Source organism: Aptenodytes forsteri, unplaced genomic scaffold (assembly GCF_000699145.1).
Source record: "Aptenodytes forsteri isolate BGI_AS27 unplaced genomic scaffold, ASM69914v1 Scaffold54, whole genome shotgun sequence".
Classification (NCBI taxonomy): domain Eukaryota; kingdom Metazoa; phylum Chordata; class Aves; order Sphenisciformes; family Spheniscidae; genus Aptenodytes; species Aptenodytes forsteri.
This window is the reverse complement of record NW_008796044.1, coordinates 14,175,262-14,187,151: the sequence shown is the minus strand read 5'-3', so window position 1 is coordinate 14,187,151 and position 11,890 is coordinate 14,175,262. Positions and strand designations below refer to the sequence as shown.

General features: G+C 42.4%; 1 protein-coding gene across 3 annotated transcripts in view; it reads right to left on the bottom strand.

Moving 5' to 3' along the window:
* Nucleotides 1-375: 375 nt before the first annotated feature.
* Nucleotides 376-11,890, bottom strand: part of RASGEF1C (RasGEF domain family member 1C) — a 29,526-nt gene continuing 18,011 nt past the window's right edge. For all 3 annotated transcript variants that reach the window (XM_009285879.2, XM_009285878.2, XM_009285880.2), the window contains 7 exons: nucleotides 11,272-11,374; nucleotides 11,090-11,169; nucleotides 10,206-10,301; nucleotides 4,903-4,998; nucleotides 3,404-3,527; nucleotides 1,264-1,336; nucleotides 376-858 (listed from right to left, as the gene is read on the bottom strand). In XM_009285879.2, the coding sequence (XP_009284154.1) occupies nucleotides 834-858; nucleotides 1,264-1,336; nucleotides 3,404-3,527; nucleotides 4,903-4,998; nucleotides 10,206-10,301; nucleotides 11,090-11,169; nucleotides 11,272-11,374 (597 nt within the window). In that variant the 3' untranslated portion in view covers nucleotides 376-833. The remainder of the gene's footprint in view (nucleotides 859-1,263; nucleotides 1,337-3,403; nucleotides 3,528-4,902; nucleotides 4,999-10,205; nucleotides 10,302-11,089; nucleotides 11,170-11,271; nucleotides 11,375-11,890) is intronic.

Below are 11,890 nucleotides of genomic sequence, written 5' to 3'. Positions count from 1 at the left end.
TCATTTGCTTCTTCAGTTCCACTTTAGATGTGGTGGTGGCCGGGGTCTTTAAGCAATACTGTCTACACTCTGTGCCCTCCTCAGATCTGCCAAGATTCACAGTAAGAAAAGCAACAACAGTGGTGGGAAGAATAACTAAGCAATAGTCATACTTCAGATTGTTCTCTGTAAAAATTCATGGGGTTTGCACGACTGTCCCATGCTGATGTGGTCTATATGTGACATACACGTATACATATGAGCGAGCGATGTCAGTTTTCATCTGCTGGAAGCTTATACCTGTAGCAGTCAGTGCTTTGTTCAACAAGGCTGGGGGACTGCTAATGTGAGATTAAGTTCTTTCTTCGTTCAGCAATTAACCAGATTGCTGCTGTGTCTGTGTTTGATTTAATTTTACAATCCTCAGAGGGTTTAAAGAGCTGCTGTCTGAAGCACCTGCTTCTGAAATATTCACGTGTATTTTTTTGCTTTCCTTTTTTTATACTTTTCCATTCTCTTCTGCAGTACCATGGTTCTCCATGCTCCTGATTTTCTTATGTTTTCCTTCAGAGGCAAAAGTTACATTGATCCTGACGCAGTTTGGGCACAGCCACAAATAGTCTGTTTGTCCTTCCTCTCTCCGTCTCATAGTTAGAAAAGCATCATTGTGCACACAGTTCTGTTGATTTCAGTGGATGAATCCAGTTCATCCATCACGTTAGGCAGTCAAAAAACCCAACAAAAAACTCAAACAAAAGAAATTGTCTAAATCCCAAACAGGCATCTTTGGAATCAGTAGTGCAAAATGTTTGCGGATTTCTTTTCCTTGACCTACTGCAATAATGTCTTAATCTTCAAGTCTTTCCTAAAATAGTGGATCTGTAAATTTAAAGCATAAGAATAATGAAAAAAAAGCAAATATAAAGGTGGGTGGTGGTTTTTTTTTAAAATCATCACTTACACCAAACCATTACACATCTCTTCTAAGAGCTGTAAACTGTAGGAAGATCCAGTTAACCCAGGACATTTTTCATCTACACCAGGCCTCTTTTGCATGGGTACAGCGCTGTATAAATGCACAAGTGGAAGGCATTCTTTAAATGGTGGATAATTTGAGATTACGATTAGCTTTTATCAGTGCAGCCTCAGCTCTGTCGATTAGTCCTAAATGGAAGAGACCCCCATCAGAGGTCACATTTTAAATGCCAGCACTTTACAAGCTTTGACTATCAGTGCAGCATTTTGGAGGTACTTTAGAAATGAGCTGATAAAATGAGTGGTTACCTTAAGGATTTCCACCTGTCTTTTTCTGTCTGGTTTTCCGGACTTTCACTTTCATAGGAAGCCAGATACAAGCCTGGAAAAGGTAAATATGTGTTATTCCGACAGCAACAGTAACCCCCTAACTCTCTGCATTCTTGTATGTCCTGTACTGTACCACACAGCAAGAGAAACTTTAAAACTTCGCGGTCCATCAGGTAGCTGGCAATCAGTAGGAGACTGACGTTTAGCTCACACGTCTACCTTTGGAAAGCTGTTAGGTTAATTTTGATGGAACAGTAAAGGAGCCCAGAGTTAATACACATTAGCGTGACCTTCTTATAACAATATTAAACAGTTAAATGGTCTCTGGTTTTGCATATACAGATCTGGGCCTATTTACTCTGACACAGCACCGCTACCAAAGTGTTATATGACCATTAAAAAAAGAGAGACAGCGAGAGCTGACAGCTAAACAAATAAAACTTTTTATAATTGAGGATATTTCCACCACTTAACACAACTTTCTCTTCCTCCTTTTTAAAGCTTATGGGGACATGCTATCTTAAATGAATACAAAACACCCTCAAAGTAAGAACGAGTTACAGAAACCAGAGAAGGAACACAGTAGAAAAAGAAGAAGGGTTTTTTTTTCTGCAAAATTTTGCATTGTAGGATGCATTTTATGATACCAAAATGTGTCTAGGCTGTAGAGTCTCCTCTGCAAAAGCTGGCGATGCATTAGTATCTCACTGCCTTCACAGATTTTTTTTAAAGTAGGCTGTGATTTGCATTCACACACATTTCCTCATTTGACTGTGTAGCGATGCTTTATTCTTTAACGCTCGAACCATCTCAGTATTCAAGTCTGCACTACAATTCAACTGCATTTTAATATTCAAGAGTTGGCCCACTATTCGTCCACACTGTGACAAGCACAGTACAGCTGCATTTCACATACCACCGCTGCCTCTCTCTAACATATTCTCCCACCCTTTACTCAGGGCAGATCTTTCTGCTCTGCACTTCCCCTGGGTAACAGGGGAGGCCTGCTGTGGCTTCTGCAAAGGGCATCTCATGAAAGCAGTATGGATATAGGGGAGGGCATGAGAGAGAAAATCTGCAAACAATTAGTGGGTTGAGGTCACCCTTTTTCGGTCCAGCAGCCTGAAAACTGTACTTTTAAACACCACTTCTGAGGTACCCCTGACTTTCACTTTCTGTCCCTTTAGAGCCTAAAAACAGAACAAATGCCTCCGTCCTATCTCCTTTCGATATGTAATGCTTTAATCACTTTAATTATTCTATTTTGGCAGTCATTCTTCTTAGGATTTAGGCAGGATTTTTGAAGCAGTATTTTGTTTTCTGAAGTAGTCTGTGAAATAAAAGCTGTCCGGTCTGCTTAACTTGGATTAGTACAGAAAACTGCCTATAGAATCAAGAAAAAATAAACCCAACACCAGTATAGCTTATGGGAATATAGCTATAGACAATTCTGTGTGTGACAATGTACCAAGAGGCAACTGACATGGACCAATATGAAATGACAGAGTCTGACATGCTGGATACCAAATTGAAGAGGACACGTAAGTATAAAAAGACAATCAGAGAAATAATTTCAGGACAGGGCTCTCATAGCTACAGCTTAAATTAATTACTAGAAAAGATTTTTCTTAAAAATTCTTTTCTGTAGGTAACATATTTCTTTGCTGTAGTGGAGGAGGTCAGCTGGACTACCATCGCCCTGGGCTGTGTTCCCTGAAGAGACGACAGTGTTGGTTTGCGGAAGAGATTAGTTCTGGCTCCATCAATCACAGAATGAGTGGCTAAGGGACAGCTGACATTCATAGCAGTCCACGACATGGTTGTGTGGCCTCTCTTCTTGGTTACAAAAACAGGGCCACAATGGCAACTTCCTAGACAGTGCCTTATAGAGAAGCTATGGACAAAAGAAGAGCAATCAGGCAGCACCTTCATGAGCTAGAAGGTTGTTATATTTGCAAAAACGGGTTGATAGACTGGGGATAAACAAGCTGCATGACAGAAAGCTAGGAAAGAACCGGGACTGGTCAGCGAGAGAGAAGACCAAAGCATGGATCAGGGTGTTAATTAGTAGTGATGAAGAGACATATTTTCAGTGATTAGAGATTGTACAGAGTCTTACCATCTTCAGTAAAAATGGGAGCAGTATGCAAGTAGTGGATGATGTTAGGGTCTTGTTCAAAGGGACATTCCACTTGCTTCCATGTTATAAATTCTCCTACTTGCTTAGCCAGTTCCAGAAATTTCTGTAAACGTAAAACCATTCCACTCAGATACAATAAGATTATCTCACTAAAACAACCACATCCAAGCAGAAGACTAAGATCCAGGATCCGTCGTGCCAACCACAAGGAGATTAGGAGAAAAGAGCCTTGTATGTTTTAGATGGGTACATTTGCACAGTTCATTTACAGGGGAAAGAGAGAGGAAAGGGTGCGCTACGTTCCTTCTTACAAGCCGACTCAGTTCGTACTTAAATGAAAATGTATCCACGAACAAAGTTATGGGTTACACATATGTACTTAAGACTAGAGGACATAAACTTTGATGGAACAGGAGGGAGCAGAATTAGATATAAATTACATAAAGTGGAGTGACTCCAACGCCTCACAACTCTTTAGGTCTTGTAACAGTTCTGATATAATTTAAGGCAATGCCAGGCTCAGTATTTCATGCATTACTCACTATCTCACAATGCCACTAACTGAAGAAGAAATTTAATGCAACCAAAGCGATGCTCAAGAAATGATTTACAAAGAATTTGAGAGCTCAAGAACTATTTTCTCCTCGACACCGGGCAGTTCTTTCAGAAGCACCCCACCTCTGCCCCTCCACCGGCGTACAAGAACACAGCCACCGCAATGCCCAGCACAATGCGGAACACCTGAGCGCCTGCACACCGCACTGGCAACAAGTTGTACTAGTGTAAAACCATCCGCTGCGGCACAGAACCGGGATGACTCAGGATATGTGACTAATACCACCTAGTGCCAGGGCTGTGAGGGAATAGAAATCCTTCTACTGCATTTAATAGAAATTATTCTGTGTAAAACCTACAGGCAGGAGATAAAACATTTGAATCCGTACATCAGCGGCATGACGTTTACCTCATGAACACAGTGACTGTGTACGCCATATGTAATTCTGCTTGTATTCTAATTTTTCTCTAATAACCACAAGTAATTTATTATTATAATTATTTGGCAAAACTTTACCAAACCTCTTTATTAAAAGTGAGAAAGGGCTAAAAAGGCAGATAAATAAATTACAGTATAAACCATTTTATACTGACTCTTTTCTCTGTGTGTGTGTATAAGAAAAATAGTTTTCCATGTTTTCTGAAAAAGTCATCTTCCCCTCCAAGCCGTAAGTATAATCATTTATACTATTGACACTGTATTTCTAGCAGCCAACCAACATCAAGCAAGTTAGGACCATCTGCTTGTAATTTTTATATAAAATATACATATTAATACTTTTAAGAAACGTTCTGGGATTGGTTTAACCTTCACACAGTCACTTGAGACCGTCCCTTTTGACATATTCAGTCTTTGTTGAAGGCAAACGATCTCAGATAGTGCTATCAGAATGGGATAGATAAAAACATTTTTCAGATCTTACTTCGAAGTTGACATGTCCATTTGGAAGGCGATTAGCACATCCTTCATTCAAAAAATAAATGTCTTTGATCAATAGGCTGAAGAAGGGGATCACAATCTGTGAAGAGAAATGACATAACTATTATCTTTCCAGTTCAGTATTTTCTCTGCATGAAAGAACAACTCAGTAAGGAGAGAGGAGAAAAAAGAAATACTGACTTCTCAGTGTGCTGCGCACTTAAAAAGCAGTACAGTGACAGGCAAGCATAAGGGCAGTAGGGTATAAAGACACCTTCAGCCATCAGGAGGATGTATGCTGAAATGAATACAAACTGAACACTATGTTCACTGAGCAGAATAACATGACTAAGAAAATGCTAATAACCCAGTTTATCATCAACAGCATCACTGATGACATGATCAGACAGCAAAGAGCAAAATAAAATTGCAGAACTCTTCCTTTCTCTGTTGGGTCTTTATAAACAAAGATGTTGAAGACACAAATGGAGCAATTTAAAGACAGCTGGGAACCAAAGAACCAGTATTGTCTCTGGACAAGGAAAGGCAGAATAAAATTTGATGACCAAGGACTTGTCTACAAACAGTTAATCAGGAGCTGTTTCATTTTCAACAGCTCCATGCATGGCTACCTCTTGAGGCATGTAATCTCCTTCCTGGTACCTGATCAGTACAACCTGCTTCTCCAAATTAACCTGCAGACAGTCGGACTGAAAATATTATGTTAGTTGACAGGAAACTGCCAACGGTAGCCAGAGAGATCATTGTAGCACTCAAAATAAGCCCCGGGAATCATCCAGGGCAAAGTGGCATATAGCAGTGATCCAAGCCTTCTCTCTAAGCCATCAGTCAGGTCATAATTTGCTATAGAAAAAGTCTACTTCTAGGTAAGACTCTTGAAATTAATGGAATTACCGCAGGGATAAATTTGATGCTAGATGTTCTAAGCAACATAAGAAGCAGCAACAGCGCTCCTGAAGCACATCTCCAGCACTTCAGCAGAGACCCAGAGTGCAGCAGACTCTCTCTGGGTCCTCTTGTGTCACAACTCAAAGGGAAAAGAAAGATAACACAAAGGACCAGTCCATGACAAAGCTGACCCCCAGGGCTCTGGGATTCGATAGTCAAATCTGAGTCTACCCACCTCCCCAGCACTGGCATTGTGACAGAAAAAGGCCACTTGGAGGGTTTGAGCTATAGGGTCAGCAGTCACCTCTGTGAGCATTTTCCTGCGGCAGCAACACCTGCCTTTTAAGCCACTAAGTACAAACTTAATCACCACGAACTTAAAGGAAAGCACATCGCATGGTAGAGTGTCCAAATGTTTCCACTGTTCTATTTGTAAATTAACTGAACTGTAGCTTGTTAAGCGTGCACCAAAATTGAAGTGCCTTCATGGCATGCAAGACCACCCAAGGGAGCAATCCTTTGGTTAAGTATTTAATGTCGTACTGTTATTCCATCTCACGCCGTACATCAGCTGTAACGGGATATGAAGTGGACCTAGAACAGGATTGGCAGCTGTTATTTTCCAGTCTACAGCCTTCACGATGCAACAATGAGTGGCGAGCAAGCCATAGGCATGAAAACACTTACTGAGGCAAGGAGTCTACAAGCCGCTACCAACTCTTGCAGTGAAAATGGAAGCCAATTTCTGTTTCAGCTAAAATACCACATGCAGTAAACTGCTAAAGATCTGCATTCTCTGCTGGCTTTTTTATGGGACAGCCATAGATGAACTCTGTAATGTCAGTGCAGTAGCCATAAAAAAGCCTGGACTGACACTCCAAGAGCCACTGGCATTATCCTGATACATCCCACTGATATAATATAGGAATGGAAACAAAGCACAGCCTAACCCCCCCCAAAATCCTGAGCCCTGCTATCAGGGTGAGGTGGAGCAATTTCTAGTCAAACTGAGCTAAGTGTGTTTCAGGATTCGTTTTTATATCATCCAAACTAAATCGATCAACCTGAGGTAAAGAATACAATTCAGTCTACGTGGTTTGTTTTCTACCAAAAATGATGGCAACTCTCTAACCAGTGTGGTCTTCTAAGGTGGAAAGATACAGAGAGCTGGAGGCAGACACTGATCCCCAGCTAGAAATTACTGCCAGGTTCTGTCTACGTATTTTTTGCAGGCAGATGCGAGCTTGTTCTGCCCTGCTCCACACTGCCTGGGAGCTAGGTCACCACCATTAGTGGTACTAAACGTAAACAAAAAGCCTTGCTGAGAGGGAAGGTATATGAATGTGGGCTGAATGCCATGCTAATACAGCTACAAAGCCACCAGTCAGCTCAGAGCGCGGGTAGAGCTTGTTCTCATCTGCATCCAAAAGGCGTCAAAGACATACTCTAGGATACCAATTCTCTACACATTTTCCAGGGGATTTCTGTCTTTGGGTCACCGTTTATTTCCCCAATAAAAATGTTACCCTGTATGTTTTGTCTTCCAAATTTCTGTAGGAAAAGCAACAAAAGTGGATATAGCTACACTCTAATGTTGGCTTCGATCCAGGCCCTTTGCTAGCATAAAATCTGGGTTAGTGCCAGAAACTCATATTTCACTCCCTTTTGATTCCTACCCCTGTGCCATCCAACCCACCCACATGCTGAAGGACAACTGCCTCCTGCAGAAAGAAGAAAGCTAATGAGATCAGACATCGTGTTCCTCCATAGTATCGGACGGCAACAACACACAGTACCGCACTGTACGCACTCCCAACATTTCAAAGCCAGAGAAATGTCATTAGCACAATGCAGGGCTTCCCAGTGGAATGACTTAATTTTGGAGATGGCATAGGTCAGCTGACTGCATAGATAAAGCCAGACTTAGTTCCTAACAAGTATACCCCTCTGAATTCCGCATGAAACATCAGCCCTTCTTCATTACCGGTTCTCTCACCCTGCACTTTGGCAGGTTTATTTCTGCCGCTGCATTGCACCTCTCCACTTTGAGAGCTGCCTTGCCGTGCCTTTTTACAAGCCTGCTCCTGAACAAGTAACGAGTAGTTTATAACTATGCCGTTTACACACAGGGAGAAGGGCTGGATTAGAACAGTGAGGACTGAGGTCAGGGGATCCTCCACGGCTATACTGAGATCCTTCTCCTACAACCTGTGCTGCAGTCTCGCACGAGCACCCTGAGGATGAGGATGGAGCGGGTGACGAAATCGGGCAGCGCTCTTTTGTGCCAGAAGGCCAGCGTCACATGGGGGATTTGGGCGAGATGTGTGCACACAGTAGGAGGAGGGAGGGTGCCCCAGGTCACTGCTCACCCTGCCTCCCTCTGAGGATATCATTCAGCCCCCGAGCTGTGCTTCTGTTCAAGCGCTGTTCAAAACTCAGCAGCCGAGACACCAGCCCTGAGGAGAGAATAAAGCAACGTTTCTGGTGAGGCTGCCAGTTAAATATTAGCTCCTCCGAGCCTACAGGCAGTTTTTCTTCCTGCGAGACATATCCCACTGCTTAGCCTGTTGGTCTGCGACAAGAGCGCTCGCTCCAGAGCACCTTCCTTCTCAAGCAGATGGACTGAGGCCTGAGGCCTCCATCTCTGCTTCTGGGGTGGCCACTTGTCGAGAAGAGGGGTGGAGGGGATTGGGATCTCAAACTCTTGTAAGCACAATTCAATTTGAAGGTAAAAATTTTCTTCAGAGTGAGCTCCGCCACAAGTTTGCCAAGAAACAACATAACATTTTCTGTTAAAGAAGTGATCGTCTTCTTTCAATTTTATTCAAACTCATTACAATAAATAACTGATAATCTTGCTTATAAAAAAGAAACAAAATTCCTTAATTCCTACAGCAAGAATTACATGATCTGCTGTACCTGACACTGTAAAATACCCAGCGTGAGTAGCTACCAAATCATATGCTTGAGCATTTTCTTGAACTAATGTTATCTATACAAGGGAAACAGAATACGGGCTTTTTCTTATGTAAAATAGATTCCTTTCAATCTAATATGCTCTCTGCCCTCAGTCTTAACCAGCCAGGGGTAGAGATATGACAGAGATCGCTAACTTCCACAGGAAATTAAGTCAAACAATAAAGCAACTGGTTTGAATATATATGATGGTTGCAGAAGAACTAAACTGCAGAAGCATCTCAGACTGACAGGTCCTTGCTGCGGTGTGTAGAGTTAAAAGAATTTCTCTGCCAGTCACAAACATCCAAAGCCATCGTCTCTTCTTTGCACAGAGAAGTGCTTTTCAGAACAACTCAGCGTACTCCCATTGCAGCTGAGTCAGCCTGCAACCAGATGCTGATCTCATTTCACTGTAAATGCTGTGAGATTCCATTAGCTTCAGCAGATTTACATCAAATTTACAGCGATGTGAGATTAGCATCTGGCCTGACTCCTCTAGTGAAATTCCATATTATGCTTGTTCACGCAGTATCTACTTTACCTTAGCCGTGCCCTGCACAGAGATTACCCATTTATGACTATAAGCAACTGCAATGTTAAAAACAAACCCTCTTTCATAAAACAAAACAAAAAAAAGATAATTGAATGGAGAAATAAGCAAATTAACAAGAAACACCCTGGGGCACAAAACAGGAGGATCCTGCACTAACCTCTCCTCAATCTGATTTTTGCAGCATCAGTGACATCTCAGAAAGCTACGTATCAGCCACGAACACTGATAAAACACTTCGATTCTTGCTCACCGAGATGGCAGCAACAACCAAATGAAATGAAAATTCACGAGGACAGAATTTCACCCGAAATTTGCTGCAATGGATTCAGACCAGACTTCTTTGCAGGACTTGCGGTAAGTCATCTTTCCCTAATGTAAACGGAGAACCACCTCATCTCTGAGTGCTGTGCCCTTTGCTCTCTATCTCAATCACACCCTACACAACACAATAGGGGCTTGTCTGCACAGAGGTCTGGCTGGCACAGTTGTAACAAAAGCGCGGTTCCACCTGGGCCTGCCAGGCTGATGCTCCATACCAAAATAAAAGTCATTTTAGTCTGGAATACTTGTTCCATCAGGTTTATCAATCTAAACAATGTGAATTTTCCAGGGAGAGAGAGATGCTTGCAGCCAAGTCCTCCATGCTGTGTGTCATGCCCTCTCTAGTTCCCCAACGTCTGAGAGCAAGTCCACAAAAGCCCTGTGATCCATTTCAGACTCCTCTCAGCCACACATTTACATTTCCAACTGCATTTAGCAGTGCACGAGCCTTGCGCTGGTGACCCATGGAAGGGAGGAGAGCATTTGCATCGAGCCTTTCAGCCACTGACTCTCACCAGCAACGCACACCATCCATTTGGAGATAAATGAGATGCGGTCACACCTACCTTCTCCCTGTTGCTGTGTGCGGTGAGTGATCTGTGAGCAGCCCCCCGCAATGCTGTTCTGTAGTTATAGAAGTTACCAGTAGGGTCCATCTGGTGCTAGGTACACAAAAGACGACACGCTGGTTAGAAAGCGACCTGGATCCTCTGAAGACAACTTTACCCTCAGTTATAGCAAACCCTGAACAGAGCCTAGCCTACATCTTCAAAAATCCACATACACACAAAACCTCATGAACCACAGGTACAGTATCTTCAAAAATCCACATACACACAAAACCCCATGAACCACAGGTACAGTGAGAGAGAGATCTGCAGGTCACAGCTGTCTGTACCTTTGATTTTTCTAGTAGCAGCTTACTGAGCTTTTATGCGAAGAATAAGGACTGCCCATTTTATATATGCCAAATCCTGGTATCCTCAATACAAAAAAACAACCTTGGGCCTTGTTCACTCGACGTCCAAGGTATAGCTTGGGAGCTTTACACTCAGCATTGTGTCTGTGGCCAAACAAAACTGGCATTGGTGAAAGCACTACGGCTTGCATATAGGCTCATATTTTTGGTTTTTTTCCTCCTCCTATTTGAGTGCTGATTCCCCTCTATGTATCAGCAGCTTCACACCTTCCTCACTACACCTGGGAAACTTCAGCCAGAATCTGGCTCTCTGTCTGTGAAACATGTCTACAAACATCTCACACCTGGATAAAAATGTGAAAATTCACAAACAAAAAAAATCCAGAATATAATTTAAGCAGTGTAGCAGCACAAGCAGTGTAGCAGCACCTTTTTTTTTTTTTTTTTTTTTTTTTTTTTTTTTTTTTTTTTTTTTTTTTTTTTTTTTTTTTTTTTTTTTTTTTTTTTTTTTTTTTTTTTTTTTTTTTTTACCTCAAGAATGAAAAATTTGGCTGTTTTCACTTTTGACCAAGTCTTCTTTAGCCTGGAAACTGGACTCATGTTCATTCCAGCTATGAGTGAGAAAGAAGAAAAGACAGCCATGGATGAGAGTCAGGTTTCCCCTTTTCATCCGTGACAGCTGATGGAGAGACCTGGTTAGAAGCTGTACTTACAAATGATTGCCATCAGCGAATTAAAATTCCCTATGTTAAAGCACTCTCGGGCAACGTCAATGAAGAATTCGATGACTTGTGCTCGCTGTTTCTTTTTTGCAGGCTGTAAATTAAAATAAACGAATATCTGTGATAAGTGTATGCAGAATTGCAGGGCATCTTAGGTATTTGTTACATACGTAGCAGGGGTCCGTGCACAGCTTGGGTCATCTGCTGTCAGTCACTGGCCCTAATTCTGTTCCAGCAACCCAGTGGATGCTGGTGACTGGCAATCTCTAAAATGAAAGCTTTCGCTGCAGTGACACAGAAGAAATTCACAGCAATTCCTAGGCTTGCCTCAGTTAATGTCTTAGCGCTGGAACAGGCAGCCCAAACAGCCCTGAAGCAGTGCCTCAGCTCCCTGCTGGCCTCCCTCAAAGTCAGTGGGCACATCAGCTGTCCTGGTTTCGGCAGGGATAGAGTTAATTTCCTTCCTAGTAGCTGGTACAGGGCTGTGTTTTGGATTTAGGGTGAGAACAATGTTGATAACACACCGATGTTTTAGTTGTTGCTGAGCAGTGCTTACACTAGCCAAGGACTTTTCAGCTTCCCGTGCTCTACCGACTGAGCTAGCTGGGCT